Genomic DNA, 12,500 nt, shown 5'->3' on the forward strand with positions numbered 1-12,500 from the left:
ACACTTGCATTTTCTTAACCCCTGAGGTGCTGGTGTCCCCAGGCTGCTGGGTTGGGGTCCTGCACAGCCCCAGGTGCCCACCAGTGAGTGGTGGTGAGGGGTGGGCACAGCAGCCCCGACCCCTTGCGGGGTGCTGAGTGAGGGGCCCGTGCTGGCTGTTGTGGTGGCCGTGGCGGTGGCCGTGGCGGTGGCCGTGGCGGTGGCCATGGTGGTGGCCATGGTGGTGTTCCTGGCAGTGGCCATGGTGGTGTTCATGGCGCTGGCCATGGCGGTGGCAGTGCTGGTGGCAGTGCTGGTGGCTGTGGTGGTGCTTGTTGTGGTGTTCATGGCGCTGGCCATGGCTGTGGCAGTGCTGGTGGCAGTGCTGGTGGCTGTGGTGGTGTTTGTGATGGTGCTTGTTGTGGTGTTTATGGCGCTGGCCGTGGCCGTGGCAGTGCTGGTGGCAGTGCTGGTGGCTGTGGTGGTGTTTGTGATGGTGCTTGTTGTGGTGTTTATGGCGCTGGCCGTGGCCGTGGCAGTGGTGGTGGCTGTGCTGGTGGCAGTGCTGGTGGCAGTGGTGGTGGCAGTGCTGGTGGCTGTGGTGGTGTTTGTGGTGGTGTTTGTGGTGGTGTTCATGGCGCTGGCCGTGGCCGTGGCAGTGGCGGTGGCTGTGCTGGTGGCTGTGGTGGTGTTTGTGGTGGTGTTTGTGGTGGTGTTCATGGCGCTGGCCGTGGCCGTGGCAGTGCTGGTGGCAGTGCTGGTGGCAGTGCTGGTGGCTGTGGTGGTGTTTGTGGTGGTGCTTGTTGTGGTGTTTATGGCGCTGGCCGTGGCTGTGGCAGTGCTGGTGGCAGTGGTGGTGGCAGTGCTCGTGGCTGTGGTGGTGTTTGTGGTGGTGTTCATGGTGCTGGCCGTGGTGGTGGCCGTGGGGCGGGCCCTGCCTCGAGGCCTGTCCCCTGCAGCGCCGCTGGCGCCGGTGGCTCTGCTGGGAGTGATGTATTGTTGTGTTCTTTCCCGTCCCTGCTGCACCTTAATTCCTCGATGCATTGAAAGGTCAGTGAGCTAAACAGTAATAAACTCACAGGGTGATAGAGTGAGGGATAAAAGAGGGAAACAATGGCCACCGAGTGTGAGCTTATATGTCAAAAAATACATATATTACCAGTGTATTCAAATCAAGAGTAATTTATAAAGGCAGGTGCTGGTAGGAGCAGCTTTATTGCCGGCCTATAGCAGAATGCTCCTCCGTGCTGAGGGGCCTGTGAGATGCTCTGGCTCCTTCCCAGACAACGTGGGGAGTGTTCAACCTGCAGCCAAGGGGCTGCTGCTGACGAGCCACGTGTCTCACCGGTGACAGAGTTCATCAGTTTTGCAGGCCCCTGCCCCCAGGGACGCCAGACACTATTAGTTGTGCTGATCTGCTTCATATAGTTCATAAAGAAAGCTCGGAATTAACACACAGCTTAATTCTTGTTAGAATTAGTTAATCAGCTCGTGGCTTTGCCATTCCGATGAATGATGCGTCTCACGCAGGGCCAGGATAAATGTTGTGTCCCCACACAGGCGCTGTCATCCCTTGCCTGTGGGTGTCCGGGGCTCCCGCGCTCCGGGTGGAGCTCTGGACGTGGGGGCAGTGTGTGGATGAAGATGAGGGCGGTGTGCCACCCCGGTGCCACCAGGCCCCGAGACACGCGGGTTGCGTGCGGAACACCTGAGCGGCTCCGTCGCTGTCCTCATGGAGCTCCCTCCCGTTGTGGCTCCGGCTCCTGGCCGGCTCCTGCGGCCCCAGTGCAGCCCCAGCTCCTGCTGCTCCGCCCTGGGGGCTGCTCACTCACCGAGTCAGCGTGCAGACAAGGGCTGGGGCTCCTGAGTGTCTATCTGAGTCTGGGTGGATCATCTCGCTTTGGAGAAGCCCTCTCTCTTTGACCTGATGATGAAAGTACATGATGCAGAAATCACTGGAATTGTACCAAATTATGTTGCTGCAGGCTTTGGCTAGGCATCTGCACTTGGGAGCAGAGTGGGACTGTGATGGGATAGTGGGAGGGAGATGAGTTCCATGGTGAAAGCAGAAATGCAGCTGAGGAATAACAGCTGGAACAGAGCACAGTAAACATGGACTGAGAAAGGGTCCAGAAGCTAAAAGGAAAAACAACAGTACAAATCAGCTTGAGTGGACTAAAACCAGGATGTTATTGAACATGCTGACAGCAGAGCAGAGGAGGAGAGTGACAAACAGGGGAACAACTCCCCAAGGAAATCACCCCTGTGCTATGGCACTGCGGGCCAGGAGCTGTGCTGAGGCAGTGGGGCCTGGCAGCCGAGGGAATGAGGGATGGGTGCAGCGCTGCCTGGGCCAGGCACCACCACTCCTGCTGCTGTGGGGACTCCCAGGTGTGGCATCACCTTCCCTGGCTGCAGCATGGGTGGCCTGAGCTGTGCCAAGGCTGTGCTCAACATGTGTGTGCCACCTCAGGGACACACCGGGACAATGTGTGGTATCATCAGCTTGTGCCTGTGGACCTCTGAACAGGCAACAGAAATAATTTAAAGAGATGATGAGACATTTTTATTATTACCATGAAATTATATGGAATTATAGTTTTAAATGAAGGTGACAGGTTTAAAATGTGTATTTTAGAGCAAAATTAATGCCTTGTGCTTTCTTGAGTTGGAAAGTTGGTCAGTGAGGGGGTCATGTCCCACTGCGTGTCCTCTTTGACAGTCAGTGTGGAATCCGTGTTGTCCCCTGACTGCACAAGCACATTGCTGGTGCCCAGATCCATGCCTGGCAGTATTGTGTTGCTGGCACATCTGGCACAGCCTACTGAGGTACTGTTCCTGCTGTGCATGGGAGCAGAGAGGTCCTGTGGCACTGCCATCCCCCCGTGGCACTGCCAGACTGTGCCAGGCTGGATACTGCGCTGGGGCAGGGCTGGGGCAGGACTGGGGCAGGGCTGTGCCCGTGGCCCCTGGGCAGGCTGGGCTGGGGCAGAGCTGTGCCCGTGGCCCCTGGGCAGGTGGTATCACAGAGGGCTCATGGCAGGCGGGCAGTGAGTGGGCAGTGAGCGGGCAGCGGCTGGGCAGATGCAGAAGTACTGACTGTGTTTTCTCTTGTTCTCTCTTTTCTGTCCAAGGTTTGAGCATCCGAGGAGCCCAGGAGGAAGACCCTCCCGATCCTCAGCTAATGAGACTAGACAATATGCTTCTGGCAGAAGGAGTCTCAGGTCCGGAGAAAGGTGGGGGATCGGCGGCAGCAGCTGCAGCCGCAGCAGCCTCTGGAGGGTCTTCAGATAACTCTATTGAACACTCAGATTACAGAGCCAAATTGACCCAGATCAGACAAATCTATCACACAGAGCTGGAGAAATATGAACAGGTCAGACATCAGCCTCTCACTTGTTCGTGTACCTGACACTGCTCTCCTCTGCTTGCCAGTGCCCACCACTGCCCACTCTGGACCACAACCCTTCCTCCCCTTCCCCACGCCTCAGCCGATAGAGAGCCATGGTGGGAGTCTGTCGGGCTCCAAGGAGCTGCTGGCTGGAGCCAGGATGCATGTCTTGCATGCCTGAGTGTTTTCTGTTGTCTGTAACTGCACAAGAACAGCACCCAAGCCCGTGTTTCTCCCCTTTGCCCAGCCCATTGAAGGCAGAGATGAGATGTCTGTCGCTCAGACCTGATGAGGTCTCACACCGCTGGGTCTGGCAAGCTGGGGAGCACAGGCAGACAAGGGCTGCCTTTGCCATCTCAGCCCACAGGCTCCTGGAGCAGGTGGCAGGAGACTGGCACCAGACTTGGCCACGGCAGGTCAGCTGGAGCAGCTTGGAAGAGAGTGGGCAGTGAGGCGTCAGCAGAGCACCTGGCCTAGGCCTGGGCACAGGAACTAGGGAATCCTGGTTCAGGCAGATGCCAGCACAGTGTCTTTGTTTGGAGTGAAGGGCATGCTGCAGAGACCTGTAGGTTTGTGTTCACCACTGGGACCTGGTGACCCAGCACACTGGCCATGCTGGTGGCACTGAGAACGTTTGCCACATGCTGCCAAGTGCCAGCAGCACCACGCGTGCCGGTGGCACTGCCTTGCCTGCGCTGTCTCTTTCACTGCGTTGTTGAAGTGGAGAGCAACTAACTGAGCAAACACCTGTCAGGGTCTGTGGAAATCTGCTGCTCTGCCCTGACCCCTCAGGGCCCCAGCGGTCCTGGCTGGAGCCCCGGGCCCTGCTCGCCCCACAGGGGCAGCACGGGGTGGGGTGGGGTGGGGTGGCACTAACGTGCCTCGGACAGGCACAGCACACGGCTGCAGGCAGATCGGGCCAGTCGCTTCCTGGCAAACATCCTTGGACTCTAATAAGCTTAATGACGTGGGGGAAGCAGGGGCATTTTTTGCTCTGTAGCTCCATTTACAAAGGTTTCAGCTGAAATGTCACAGCCATTCGTCCACACCACAGGAAATTTTGGAGGATGCTCAAATGCTGCTGGAGCAGGAGAGAGAGGTAGAGCTGAGGATAAGACATGCATGCTTCCCCACGGATCCTGACACCCAGCCACGTCTGCTCAACAGACATATGATGATTTCCCCAGCCTGGCAGCAAACTGTCTCCTGCTGGTTTGTCTCACTGCAGTGCCCGAGAGGCAGCCAGGGCTTGGCATCTCAGCCCCTGGCACCGCAGGTTCTGGGAGGCAGGAGCCTCCTGCAGCAGGGAGCCTGTGCCGGGCACCTGCCCGCACCACAGAGCCGCTCCTGCCATCCTGCCTGGCACGGGCACTCCCGCCGTCCCACGGCAGCAGGAGCCAGAGCGCCTTCCTGGAGATGCTTTCCAGGCAGAGTTTGATCCTGATATTTGTTGCCAGTCAGAGGAATGCACTCAGGAAAGAAAAAAAAAGGGAAAGAGAAATGGAAAGTGTGTCACGCCATCACCCAGCGCTCCCTCGCCGGGCGCCGGGAGAAATGGCCACGCGCAGGCAGCGCCTTCCATAATTTACAGCTCCTATAACAGAGATGACATATTGAAAGCTATCTGCTGTAATTACACTGAAATACATTTTTTGCTGTAGGCAAAAGTACTGTAAGGGTCCCAGGCCTCCTGGAGCAGCTGGGAACCCACTTCCCAAGTTCACAGATGTCTCCTGAATTCACCTCGAATTGGTGGCAGCTCAGAAGCCACCACCAGCCTCACCGAGCACTGGCTGTCACCCTGCCCCTCAACGTTGTTTTGGGCCATTTCCTCTCTTTTTCCTGTGCACTTGTGATGAAGCACAGAGGCAGCAGGAGCATCCCTGCTCCTACAAGGTTTCTGAGCAGGTTAACAAGGCCATCACTTATAACCTGACATTATTAATAATGTCTTGGGCACCAAGCAGAGGCCTGAAAAATAGTCCTGGAAAAGGGATCAAGTAGCTTGGATGCTATAAATAAACAAGAGAAACAAGACAAAGCATCAGAGTCTTCTGAGCTTCCTCCCACTGTGCTGTGTGAGGCAGCTCTGCAGCGGGGAGGTGCTGGTGGAGATGAATTAAACCCAGGCTCTCCAAGCAGTTGTAGCCAAACCAAGTCTCATCAGGCAAGTAAAGTCAGGGAAAGGTTTTTGCTTCTTGAAAGCAAGAAACTAATTTTTGCTTTTCAAAGTCCAGTTTTTGATACTAAATCTCTTATAGAACAGACATACCTGAAAATATTTCTAAGACAACAGTTGCCAATTTTATTGTACTTTAAGATTGAATCCCTGGGATCTGAAAAGAAGGAGGCTTGTGGCAAACCGTGTGCCTGGAACATCCCTCCAGTGCCAAATTCTTGGGTTCAGCTGTATTTTGGAACTATCAGAGCTGCTGCCTGATCTCGGGGGGAGAGCTGCTGCATTTTGGTGCCCGTGTCCCTTCCCTTCTGTGCAACATTTCCTGGCTGAGCCAAAGCCAGTGCCATCGGTCCTGCCGCCGGTCAGAGGGCTGGACCTGAGCTGCCGCACGCTCGGGCAGTGCCCTGATGACAGAGACAATGTGCTGGTGGGAAGTGGGGGTGAGAAATACCCAGCTCCTTCCCCTGGTGCCCGGGGGTCCTGGCAAAGCCCGGGTGGGTGCTGGGATGGGCAGCGGGCTCGGCGCCCTCGGCGGTGCCAAGCGAAGGGTTCTGCACCAGGGCTCGTCAGCGCTGCCTCCAACGGGTGCTGCGAGGATGTAAATTAGCCTGTAATTTACTTTCAGTAGTGTAAAGAAAAAAAATCACTTTGCCTGAAGTGTATGCATCTTTCTTAAGGGTGTACCCAGATTTTAATTATCTAAATGTAAATACTTAACGAATTTTACTTAGAGTAATGAGCTAAAGTGCACACTACATAAATGAGATGTTCTAATTAATCATGTATGAACTACTGGTTTAAAGAAAAGCTATGTGAATTCTGCGAATGTTGGGCTATTGCCAAATTGCTAATCAGCATTTGCATTCATAGATGGCTTCACTTAATAAGTTGTGAGACGTTCAGCAAATGTTATAGGAAATTATGAGTTTTTAGATGCATAAACTTTTCACTTTTAACTCCTTCCATCACATAATCTATTGAAATGTTGGAGAATCCTTGAAAATGTTGTTGTCAGACATATTAGCTACATATTTTGCAGGCTGACTTTAGAGGGAAGAGGGGAGCTGGCAGAGTTTTTGGCAGGCTCCAGCCTGCAAAGGGAAGTCAGGAGAGAAGGATATGTGGAGGGAGTTCCTGGTGATGGCTCAGCCTGAAGTCTGTATCAGCATGGCACAGGCTGGGAGTGGGAATCCAGGGCTCCCTGTGCCCTCCGGCAGCGCCTCGGCCGCACAGCGTGGCCAGGCTGGGGCACAGTGTCACTGACCCCCGGGACAGGGACACACAGTGCCCCAGGAAGGTCTCAGGTCCCTGGGTGCTGCAGAGGGCACCCAGGGCTCAGAGTATTGGCCCCCTGGCTGTGGGGTGTGCGGGGCCCCCTCACAGCCTGCCCCTGCCAGCAGCTGGCACAGGGGCTGATCCGACTGCTCCTCTCTGCGGGGTCTGCCTGGGAATGGGGAAAGGGATGAGCACAGCAGGAGCAGGGCCCGGGCCACTGGGCTCCCCTGGCTGCCCCAGGACAGCTGCACGTCTCCTGGACAGCGTGGCCACATGTGGAGGGGACAGGGACATGTGAGGGGTCCCCCAGCCCCCAGTGCTGCCTTCCCACAACAGCTTGTGTCCTTGTGGGACAGCACAAACCCACGTCTGAGCCTCTTCTTCCTCCACAGGCATGTAATGAATTTACCACTCATGTAATGAACCTCCTCAGAGAACAGAGCCGGACACGTCCCATTTCTCCCAAGGAGATCGAAAGGATGGTGGGCATCATTCACCGAAAATTCAGCTCCATCCAGATGCAGCTCAAACAAAGCACTTGTGAAGCAGTAATGATTTTAAGATCAAGGTTCCTTGATGCCAGGTAAGGCAGAGGCAAGTGCCCCTGTCTCTTTTTTGGGGGAAAACAGTAATTTCTGGGCAGCCCGGGAGAGCCTGGTCACACTGGGAGTGGTGTCCCATTTCACCGGGGATGGGTGGGAGAGGCTGCTCTTCCCAACAAAAGCCTTCATCCACAGCTGCTGTGGAAGGGACACCCTGCAGAGTAGGCCTTCAGAAGCAACAAAGTCTTTTATTCAAATTTTAGTGCAAAGACTGGGCATGTTTTCCACCTTGGACACCTGCACCACTGTTGGAGCTCAGTGCCTGTCCGCAGCACCCACAGCGCCTGAGTGGGCCGCTCGCTCCACAAGCTGCCAGGAGGCAGGCAGACAGGGATTAGGAGGGGGTTTAGGCACAGTCAGAACTGTTTTGAAGCCCGATGAGGTGGGCTAGTGATCCCCTGCCCCATCCCCTTCACAGGGCTCCTGTCCGCAGAGCAGGAGCAGAGCCGGGTGGAACAGGGCGGAGCAGCAGGAGCCTCCCTCCTCCAGCAGCTCAGGCTTCACACCTGAAAGCTGTGAGGAACTAAACAAGACCAAAATAATGTTATTAACAAGGAGGTCACTGGCAGGTGTGGGAAATCAGGGTAATTGCAGGCTGTTGGAGGAGATGTCTATGGAGAGCTCCAGGAACGCAAAGGTAGAGCCTGCAGATGTACGTTTTAAAGTGATTTCTTTAAAAAGGAGGAAGGTAAATAAGGCAAAATGAGCGGAAGCATAGTAATGAGATAAAGAGAGCTCCAGGGAGGCAGCCTGCCTGCTCCAGGATGCAGTGCAGTTAGCAGCACCGTGATACTCGGCAAGCGCACGCCGGGATCGCGCTCGGCTGCCGGCTGGCCTGCGGCGCCCGGTGATTGCAGCAGCCCTGGGGGAAGGAGCTCCAAGGAAATGCTCAGCTGGAGCCTGAGAGGATGCTCTGCTGGAGGAGAGCGGCACGGAGGGATGGCACTGCCCATGGCTGCAGGCTGCTGGCCGCAGCACGTGTGCTGCTCTCTGCAGGGCTCTGTGCTCTGTGCTCCGGCCGGGTGACACCCCTGGGTCTGTCCCACGCCCCATGTGGGCCAGAGCCTGCGCCCCGTGCAGCCCACAGCAGCAGGGGCACAGATGGGTCTCGCTCACAAAGCCCTGAAATCCACTTGCTGCTGGAAGCCAATTAGCTCAGGGAGGCCATGTGAGGACTCGTCAGCACGGCTGCCCCATCCTGCTGTACCATCCTCACCGCGGGGAGCTGTGCAGGCCCCAGCTGACCTGTGCTGAAGGGAAGGAGGGGAAGGAGGTCTGCCAGGGTGCAGCTGGCACACATGGCTCCATGGCCAGGAGCTTTGGGCTGGGCTGTGTACCTGGCTGTGGAGGAGCCACAGGGGAGGCTGCTGGCTCAGCACCTGCCTCACCTTTTCTGCCACAGCACATGAACGTGGGCTGTGCTCTCATGGGATGAACCCTGTGGGGAGGTGGGGTGTGAAGCCAGAGGCAGAGTCCAGAACCTCCAGGGGCTGGGTGCAGCACATGGTGTTGCTGCCTGCTGCTCCCTCCCATGGTTTTGGGAGCCCAAAGGGATCAGGGTGCCAGGACAGCTCTGCTGTGTTGTTCTGTGCTGCGGCACAGGCTGTGAAATGAAGGCTGCTGCTCCCCATCCAACCCTGCCAGGGATCTGCTGGTATCTGGAGGAACAGTGATGTTTTCCTTTTCTCATTTCAGACGGAAAAGGCGTAACTTCAGTAAACAAGCCACAGAAATCTTGAACGAGTATTTTTACTCCCACCTCAGTAACCCCTACCCCAGTGAAGAAGCCAAAGAAGAGCTGGCAAAGAAATGCAGCATCACGGTATCACAGGTAAGCACCCACAGTGTGTCAGTCTCTGGTTCCCCTTGCAATGCTGGCACCTCCTCCAGGCTCTGGGAGGTGGTTCCAGTGGGGGCAAGTACGGAGCTGGGCCTGCCCAAAGCACCTCTGTCACCCTTCATATTTGTGTGTTGACCATGAGAAGGTTTGCAGGGTGATGGGATGTGGCTGAGCTCTGCAGGAAAGGCTGCCTGCCCGTGGTGGCTGGGGCTGTGCTGGGGTACAAAGGCACCGTGCACAGAGAAGAAGATAAAAATAAGAAGAAACAAGGTCTGCACCCCACTTCACATCAGCCTTCCCTCTGCACAGCAGCGAGGTTCCTGGCTGAGCCTCGCTCTGCTCTGAATTCAGTGTAATTGAGCAGGATTTCGGGGAAAGGACGGTTTATTGACAAATTTGGGATCTATATTTATAGATCCAAATTTCTTTGATTGCTCAAAGTTGTTTTTCTAAGCCAGTCAGAAATTCAGCCTCTAGCTACGCTGAAATGACACAAATGGCTTCTCTGTGGCAAAACTGCATTAGGCAGATTTGCTCCTTTTAGCACACATAACAGCTGCTAGTGTGCAGTTAGTGCAAGAAAGCCAGCACCTCCCCAGTCAGGCCTGTGCCATCCTTGGCTGCAGCTGCTTTCCCTGTGGGTCAAAGTACCCGTACAGCTCACACTGGTGTCTCACAGCAGTGCTCAGGCTGATGACACCATCGAGCTTTCCTTCACCAGGCAGCTCAAAAAGCAAAACACCTCTTGGCATTCCATGTGGCCTGTATGTTTGCTAGAAACCCCAGTTATTCTCACACAAATCTGGCTTGCACAGCTTGGGGAAGAGCTTGAGCTGTGTGGCAGGGAAGTGCCCTGCAGTCTCCGAGTTCTGCAGCATCCTGCTCGTGTGTGAGGGCCGGTGTGCTGGCTCCTCCCTGCTCCCCCAGCTCCCTTATCAATATTTCAGGTCCTTGAGAGGAGCGGTGCCTGCGGCACGTGTGTTAACTATTAATGATTGCAGGCTGCACTATTGGCATTATTAGCAATGCAACCTTTAGCTTTATAATTAAGACCTGAGTTGAGATTTACTTTATAGGCCTCCATTGGATGCATGAAAAATTCAGGCACCTTATTGAAGACTTTCAAATGGAAGTCTGCCCAGCTCCTGCAAATTTGGAATTGGTTGACTTTGGCTGCACCCACGGCAGCAGCCCTGGCAGCAGTGCCCCAGGACACGTGTGTGCCTTGCTGTCCCCGTGCCTGTTCTTGGCACGCAGCACACACCCCGCTCCGACTGGGAAGAGCCTGTGCTCCGTGCCAGGGGAAGGTCCAGGCTGGGGAGGGAGGCAGTTTCTCCCAGTCCATTTACAAACAGCTGTGGTGATGGGCAGGGAATTTTTGAGGGGAATTCTGTGCACAGCTTGTTCCCTCTCATATTGCTCCTCCTTCGCCCTGAGCATCACACAGCACTGCAGCCCCGGGGTGGCTGCGCTGCTCTCCCGTGCCCTCAGGCATCCCTGCGGCTGCTGGGGCTGCTGGAACCAGCCTGAGAGCACACGACTGCCAGGGCACTGTGGTCTGCAGCCTTCATCTCGCTGCTGCTCTCAGTCCTTGGCACGAGAGGGTTTGTGGCAATTCCTTCAGTAAGCCATGTCCAGAAATCTTCAGCGTGCTCCAAGGCAGTCTGATGTATGGTTAGGAGAGGCCGTGCCATCAACACCAGTTTAAACAAACCAAAAGTTCTTCATTTTGGTTAATGTAGTTGGGTGAGATGACTTAAAAAGCCCACCAGACCTGCTAACGAGCTGTTCCCTCTGCACCCAGTGGTGAGTCCTGCCTGGCAGGGAGGGGCTCAATGATTCCTTGGTGTGGACAGATAAAAAGACAGATCAAGATAAGGCTGAAGTGACTGTAGGAAATGAGATGGAACATTTGAGAAACCATAACTGATTGCTTCTAGTACTAATAGATCTGATTTCTTTCTTAATTGGTTGTTTGATAAGATTTAATGTATAGAATGAAATAAAAGGCAGGCAGATGGTCCAACAACCCAGCAGTGGCAGAGAGCCTGTGACAGGAATATAGGTTTGTCTTTTTAATATTTGATACAGACATGAATTAGTTGTTTCTTGACTCCATTAGGAAGTCTGAGTGAGCGATGGGAGTAGCTGCATTGTGCCCTCCACAGCACTGCATCCAGCAGCCTCAGCCTTGCTGGTGACATTGCCAGCCTGGTCCGAGGGCGGTGCTGCCCACCCGGCCTGGCACCAGGGGTGCAGGACTGGGCCCTTGGCATGGCTGGAACTTCACTCTGGCAAGATGTTACAAATGACTTGGAAAAACTCGGGTAGATATGGTAAAGGCTGGAAATGGGGCCATGTATCATGTAACAGGAGAGGGCATGTATGAGAGAGAGGGAGTGCCTGTGATCAGCTGGTTGCTTGAGCGCCTGATGGATCTGCTGTCACAGCCAGAGAGCATGAACACCATGGATATTCTAATCTTTGATTTCCAAAGGCACTTCCAGAGGCTGCATGGCAGTACTGCAGGGTTAGTTGGTATTTTGTAGGCTGAACTGGGCTGGAGGTGTCTTTCTTTTACAGAGAAGGGTGTGTATTTTTGAGGCCATGTAGCAGAGAGCTCTGAGCAGGCACTACAGAGCAGCCCCCCACACACTGCTCTGGTGACTGACAGCAGAGCTCAGAGGATGCAGTCCAGAACTCAGAGTGAATTGAGCAGTCAGTGAAACCCTGGCAGGAGCAGCATCACAGGGGACAAGCAATGGCATCCGAGGAGGTGACTGAGCTGCACCTCGCTCAGGGCTTTCATGGAAGATCTCTAAGTGTGTGTATTTTCAGCCTTGACCAAGTGTCCCTTGGACCTTGCCGTGCCTGTCACCATGCCCCATTTACCTCCTGTGCTGCAAATACCCTGGAGGGCCAAAGAGCTGGAAAAAGGAATAAATAACATTAAGGGATGGCTTTCCAAACTCTGGAGCTGTTGGCTCGTCTTTGATGAAGAAGCTTTGTCCTTTCCCTGGCTGAGCCAGGCTCCTCTGTAGCCTCTCCTAACAATGATCCCAAGTGTTTCTCTCTTGTACTGTCAGTACCTTGTACACGCTGGGGGCAGATTCATGGCAGAACATTTTCTCCCTCAAACACTTAATTAGTGAGTGTTTTGGGTCATCCTCCCCCCAGATTAAGCTGCTGACTGGAAATCCTGCTGCCATGGCACTTTACTGAGCTGCAAGGAAA

General features: G+C 54.8%; 1 protein-coding gene across 8 annotated transcripts in view; it reads left to right on the top strand.

Moving 5' to 3' along the window:
• The window catches only part of PBX3 (PBX homeobox 3), a 104,052-nt gene that overhangs the window by 81,784 nt on the left and 9,768 nt on the right, over window positions 1-12,500 (top strand). For all 8 annotated transcript variants that reach the window (XM_085556415.1, XM_021543731.3, XM_085556416.1 and 5 more), the window contains 3 exons: window positions 3,114-3,355; window positions 7,217-7,407; window positions 9,122-9,257. In XM_085556415.1, the coding sequence (XP_085412541.1) occupies window positions 3,114-3,355; window positions 7,217-7,407; window positions 9,122-9,257 (569 nt within the window). The remainder of the gene's footprint in view (window positions 1-3,113; window positions 3,356-7,216; window positions 7,408-9,121; window positions 9,258-12,500) is intronic.

Source organism: Lonchura striata, chromosome 17, assembly GCF_050655825.1.
Source record: "Lonchura striata isolate lonStrDom1 chromosome 17, ASM5065582v1, whole genome shotgun sequence".
Lineage (NCBI taxonomy): Eukaryota > Metazoa > Chordata > Aves > Passeriformes > Estrildidae > Lonchura > Lonchura striata.